The sequence below is a fragment of the Toxorhynchites rutilus genome, chromosome 2, assembly GCF_029784135.1.
Source record: "Toxorhynchites rutilus septentrionalis strain SRP chromosome 2, ASM2978413v1, whole genome shotgun sequence".
Classification (NCBI taxonomy): Eukaryota; Metazoa; Arthropoda; class Insecta; order Diptera; family Culicidae; genus Toxorhynchites; species Toxorhynchites rutilus.
Genome location: NC_073745.1, coordinates 2,964,949 through 2,971,065, shown reverse-complemented (window position 1 = coordinate 2,971,065; position 6,117 = coordinate 2,964,949). Strand labels below are relative to the sequence as shown.

The following is a 6,117-nucleotide window of genomic DNA, read 5'->3' as shown; positions in this document are numbered from 1 at the left end:
TTTATTTACTTTGTTTGCGGAGACTACAAATCTTACAATTCATTCGTCTCCGAAACCACAGTTTAAGGTACGGTAATGTGCTCAATAGTGAAATATATGATAGTGAACGAGCTGATGACCACCTGTGCATTCCCTATCACAGCCATCATTTTGATTGTACGATATGTGTATACGCCGAAAGATGCCCGACGTTGAACATTTAATAAGTACAAAGCCTTCAGAAAAAAATCAAGAATCAAGTTTGTAAAAAAAAAAAACGCAAAAACACAACACCAAAGGTTCTTTTCAGAACCCCCAACATGTTCATAAAGAGTAAACAGTAAACTAATCCATTTTTCAGGTAGATAGGTAGGAATTCACGTAGGAGAAGAAAATAGAACAATATATTTAAAATATATATTTAGCAAAAGCTGTCCCCTTTGTATAGTCCTACGTCACTCCGGTTATGTCACCGACATTACCCACCCGTCTTTTTTTGATCCAAAAACTTGTTTCAATAGTCTTAAAATTGCTTCCAAAACAGGCTATTGAAATCACCAATCGGTATATAAGCTAGCGCCGCTCGGAAATACACTCAGTTCTAATTGAACAGCGATTGGAGCATGTTGTCGCTGTTGTTGTGAAGCTAATTTCGTTTATCATGAAAGCGCTGTTGAACGGTGTCACCAAGAGCCTCAAGAGTGATGCCACTGAGAAGGCGACCAAGAGAGTATCAGCATCGAAAAACGGTTCCGCTTGAGACATCGGATCAGCCGACATACACACACACATTCACGCGCGGAACTCTTTTCGTTTAGTTGCTATCCAGCATCGAGAAGACTCCGGAAAGATGTCATCGTTGCTGAAATGTAATCTGCCAGTTCCCCTTGGTATTGAAAAATACATTTAAGCGAAAGAGTTTATTTTAATGTTTTCTATTCATATTCGGTTATTGAGAAAAATCTGGAAAGATGTTATCGTTGTTGAAAAATAATCTGTCAGTTCCCCTTGAATTGAAAATTACATTCAAGCGAAAGAGTTTATTTAATGTTATCCATCCATATAATACTGCGACCAAATACATTTGGTCTTGTGTTTTTTCAATCAAGTGCGATCAACGTAAGACCACGTCTTTCGGCAATTTATTAGAGGTGCAATGAATCTTAAGAAGGAATTCCCGCTCGCTGCGCACTGGCAAACGATGTTTACTCAACAATTTCTCAAACGAGAAATGGGTGTTGTAAGAAAGGATGAGCGAACGCAAAATTTATGTAGACGGATTTGATGCAACAGATATTGTGTCTATTGGAAATGGAATACAAATCATATCACAATAGAAGCAATTGCAAAGCAAATTATGTATTATACAACTTTTGTGTGATTGTTTCTTTTGCTGAATATTGTGCTTTCAACGTAATGCTTCCGTGTTCGAAGTCCCCCAAATATTCATTTATTCATTCATTCAGAATTGATTCAGATGCAACTAAAAATAAATGATCACTAAATCAACGATAGTCCTTGCGGTTGTACCACCGATATAACCCACTTCCTGTTTTTATTATTGTTTATGTGGTTTGGTCGTTATTTGATATCCGATGGATAAGAAAATCGATAACAAAAATTAATATAATATATTGATTAATATTATATGTTTCCATTGATAGATTTTACGTTATGTTGTTATCGTTACATAATATCTCCAAATTCCTCTGAATGATCATCGAACCTTATGGTTTCATCTATTTCTATAGCTTCGTCATTATCAATTGTTTCCGCATCACTTCCTTCCTCCATTCGCACACTCGTGCCCTGGGTGGCAAAACTTTCCCCGGGCAGTGGTCGCTCTCTTCGCAGTAACGATGGCAGTGGAGTTTTCCTAATATACTCGACCACTTCCGCTGGGAGTGAACCGACAAATCCCTCCAACAACCCGTTGAGACGTGTCCCGAAAGTCTGTAGATCATCTGCATCGGTTTCCGCAAGAACCACGGCGATCTGAGCGTGAAAATCGTACAGTCGTTTATCGAAGCGCTGAATGTTGGCTTGCGTTGAAAAGGTTTCGTTCAGCGTCGTTGAATTATGCGGAACAGGTACGCATCCAAGGGAACTACGTTTCAGCCGTTCGCACACGGCTTCCGCCCGCAAGATGACACTCTCCGGAATACGAACGCATCGTGCGAGTGAAATCCCGTAGTTCTTAACGTTGGTTTTCCCCTCCGCAACGGTATATTTGTAGCGCAGACGATCATATCCACCGACGTGTAACGTTTCGGTTTGTAAACATAAACGGGATACGTTGTGTAGGTGTTCCAAGGGTCTTAACATGTCATGGCAATGTGTTGTGAGATAAATGAACGGTCTTCGCACGGCAGATAAACTCTTGCAAGACGCTTCGGGTTCGAACCCAATGAAGCTGACCAAACTTTCCAACCGCTTCCATTCCGGACTGCACACATCCGGACATTGAGTATCCCCAAAAAACTCATCAATAACAATCAAACTGTGGATCGTTAGACTGCAGAAAATGAACTCCAGTTTTTTAGTCAGTCGGGAGGAGTTGGAAAGATCCTGTTCGACGTGTTCGGCTGCTCCAAAAATGGCCATCAAGCGATCAGCGATTCGAAACTCTGCACTGGATGCGGGTATATGACAGCCTAGTTGTGCCATGACCTGTAGCACACAGATGGTTTTCATGTAAACCGTTTTGCCGCTCATATTTGGACCAGTTACGATGAACGCGTTGTATTCGGGAGTAGCTATCTGGAAGGATAATTGTTAGATGAGTGTTTTCTAAAAGGTAGCATCTTACAATGTTATTTTTGACCACTTTCGCAATTTCTCCGTACGATTCCAACAGAGGATGTCGTGCGGAGACAACCTTAGTCGACCTTCCAAAGGAAGGCCTGCAGTACTGCTTGTCTTGGCTGACAACAGCCAGGGACTGCAGTAGATCTAAATCTGTAACATGTGCCACCAGAACATAGATAGGGTCCACATCTGTACGGATTTGTTCTATCAGATGCTTGATGACTTCATAGCTGACCAGCTCGATTTCTCGAATTACACCATTGATTCGCTCGTTAAACGCTTGCAGTTGATTGGTGGTCAAACTTAACCGTTTCCCGGAGCGATTCAACAACTTGAAGATTTCGGGAAGAGTTGGAGTGTTTTCTTTTAGACACACTTGAATGTGGTAACCTAGTGTCTTTGTGAAAGTCATCTTCAGTAGAAGTCGTAACTCGCGTGTTAAACTAGCAACGTATTCTGCAGAAAAGAACGATATCGTACAAAATGAAATAAGAAATTAGACATTACCTCTTATTTCATCGATGACCTCCGAATAAAGTCCTCTGAGTACATCGAGAGTGGAGGAAACTCGGGCTTTCACTAAAAACAGCCTGTGGTAGTCGGCCGTTGCTTGTAGATTGTCACCCTTCGCGTCCAACACTGAGTTAATCTTTTCGGAAAGATTCTTGTACGTTTCATTGCAGAGAGTATGCCGGATCTCGATAAGCAACGACGTTTCAACGTTCTGAAGTATTGACAAAAGCTCAGGGACGCATCGTAAAGCGTTTCTCAAAGTAATAGCTTGATGCAATACGTGCATTGTGTTTTGTTTGGTTGTTTTCTACGGTGAAAAACAGATTTAAAAAAGGTTCTTAATCTTTGGCCAAAATTTACCATGTTATCAACATCCAAAGCTAGCTTCATTAACCCTCCAATGTCCACCACACCGTGGAGAACTTTCTGTATTCCGGCCAAAACCTCCGGTTTTCGAAGTAGCTCTCCGATACAGTTCAAACGCGACTCCAGAGCATCCCGACTGCTGCTCGGTTCGAGCAGATTCGCACGCAGGTGCCTTTTGCCCACACTCGTAATGCAGTAGTTCAACAACTGATACAACGAATGCTTATCACTCATCTTGCGCAGCGAATAAATCAGCTCCAGATGGGTCGCACATTCGACGTCAATCGCTAGAGTATTACTTTTGTTCAAGTATCTGAATTGCAACGACTTGGGAGCGATTCGGAACAAACCGTTCTCGAAGCAATGGCGCAATATCGCTCCAACAGCTGCCAATCCGTAGTATTTGTGGCACACGATTTCCTTCACGGCTCGATAACTGAAACTGCAGATATCATCCAAGTGTTTCTCCGCATTGTAATCGTTGAAATAGCTCCTCGGGAGTCCCACAATTTGAACATCGGGTAAAAATTGTCGAATAATGCCGGGCAAAGTGGAAACCTTAGCGTTCAACGAATGATCACTGAAAAATATCTGAAAGCAAACATTTAACCACGGCTGGGTACAGTATTCCATCCTCAAGATGAACAAAAGCCGAGCCCACCACAACAGGATTCAACGCTTGCAGAGAGGTTAGAACATTCGAGTACCAAAAGTTGTCGCTGAATTGAGTCATCCTTAGCACCGGAGCCGAAACATCGATAGCGGCGAGGCCTATTTCCAGACAGGCATGGCCACGTCCTTCAGCTATCGCTGTTACCACGTATGGCTCTCGGGAGGCAAGTGTTCCATTGAGAGTCTCGTGGATGCTTTGTCAACGATCGAAAGGAACAGTTATTGCATCTAGGCGCGGTCAAGATTTTCGCTTACCTTTTGGTGTTGAGCTTGTTCGATTTGGGTCTAAGATCAATATGCCGGTAGACTAAGGGCTTTGGAAGGGGGACCGCCGGGCGGTCAATGCGATTTTTGATGAAATTCATCACTGTCGAAAGCACATGTGTTTGCAAACTGGCACTTTGAATTTGAAACCAGCAGATGACGGTTGCAGCAGTGCTGCCGGATTACAACTATTTTTCATGTGTCATTTCCATTTCCATTTATTTATAAGCTTGAACATGTTCAAAATTTGATTCTATTTAACTGTGATTTGAAATTCCTTTCAACGTTGTAGAATATTTCTGAATTTGATGGCTATCTCAAGAGCAAAATTATTATTAAAGGAAAACTAAGTTATGTGAAGAACCTTTACAATTATTAAAAGTAACAGTAACAGTAACAGAGGAAAACAAATTTGATATCACTTCAGGGATTGAGAGATATTCTGCAGTAAGGAATTCAGGGATGAGTTGTAGCTTGTTCAGAATTTAGGCAGCAGACTACGTATGGAGTCATCGATTTGGCTAATTCTTGGGCTCGGTTGCATAATCGAAATTTCACTAATAATATTGGTATTATAACTTGTAACTTGTAGATTCCTGTTGATGCCGAACTCACTATGCCGTTTTCACCGGTTACCAAGTGAATCCCGGTTACACCCCTCTCAAATGAAAGTGTAATATTAGGCTGTCAAAAAAGTCCTGCGGTATTTCCGCGAGGTGTCGTTGTAAGCGCGTAGTTCTAGTTGTATTCATTGTATCGAGTCATACTATAGCTTGTTGGAAAGGTGTTTTTGCGCGCTATAATAAAGTCCTCGACAGTGTTTTGTTTGGTTAAGTCGTTCGTGAGTTATAGTGTCGCAAATATGGAGCAAAATAAAGAGAAAATCCGACATATTTTACAGTACTACTATGACAAAGGCAAAAATGCATCTCAAGCTGCCAATAAAATTTGTGCAGTTTATGGACCCGATACAGTTTCCATTTCCACCGCACAACGATGGTTTCAACGTTTTCGTTCTGGTGTAGAAGTCGTCGAAGATGCGCCACGCTCCGGAAGGCTTGTCGTCGAAAATTGCGACAAAATCGCTGAATTAGCCGATAAAGACCGGCATAGTAGCAGCCGTAGCATCGGCCAAGAGCTGGGGATAAGTCATCAAACCGTTATTAACCATTTGAAGAAGCTTGGATTCACAAAGAAGCTCGATGTATCTTACGACAACGTGAAGCGCAAACGGTCGTGGTCGAAGCCCGCTGAAGCGGCTCAGACGGTGGCCAAGCCCTCATTAACGGCCAGGAAGGTTCTGCTGTGTGTTTGGTGGGATTGTCAAGGAATAATCTATTATGAGCTGCTTCCCTATGGCCAAACGCTCAATTCGGACCTGTACTGCCAACAACTGGATCGCTTGAAGGTAGCACTCATGAAGAAGAGGCCATCTTTGATAAACAGAGGCCGCATTGTCTTCCATCAGGACAACGCCAGGCCACACACTTCTTTGGTGACGCGCCAGAAGCTCCG

At 42.3% G+C, this 6,117-nt stretch overlaps 1 protein-coding gene across 1 annotated transcript; it reads right to left on the bottom strand.

The window, feature by feature from the left end:
• Nucleotides 1-1,665: 1,665 nt before the first annotated feature.
• LOC129764167 (mutS protein homolog 4-like) lies at nt 1,666-4,703 on the bottom strand. Its single transcript, XM_055763000.1, has 6 exons — nt 4,594-4,703; nt 4,328-4,532; nt 3,661-4,257; nt 3,295-3,607; nt 2,789-3,243; nt 1,666-2,739 (listed from the first exon to the last, which is right to left on the bottom strand). The coding sequence occupies exons 1-6, from the start codon at nt 4,701-4,703 to the stop codon at nt 1,666-1,668; spliced, it is 2,754 nt and encodes a 917-aa protein (XP_055618975.1).
• Between the last annotated feature and the right edge of the window lie 1,414 nt (nt 4,704-6,117).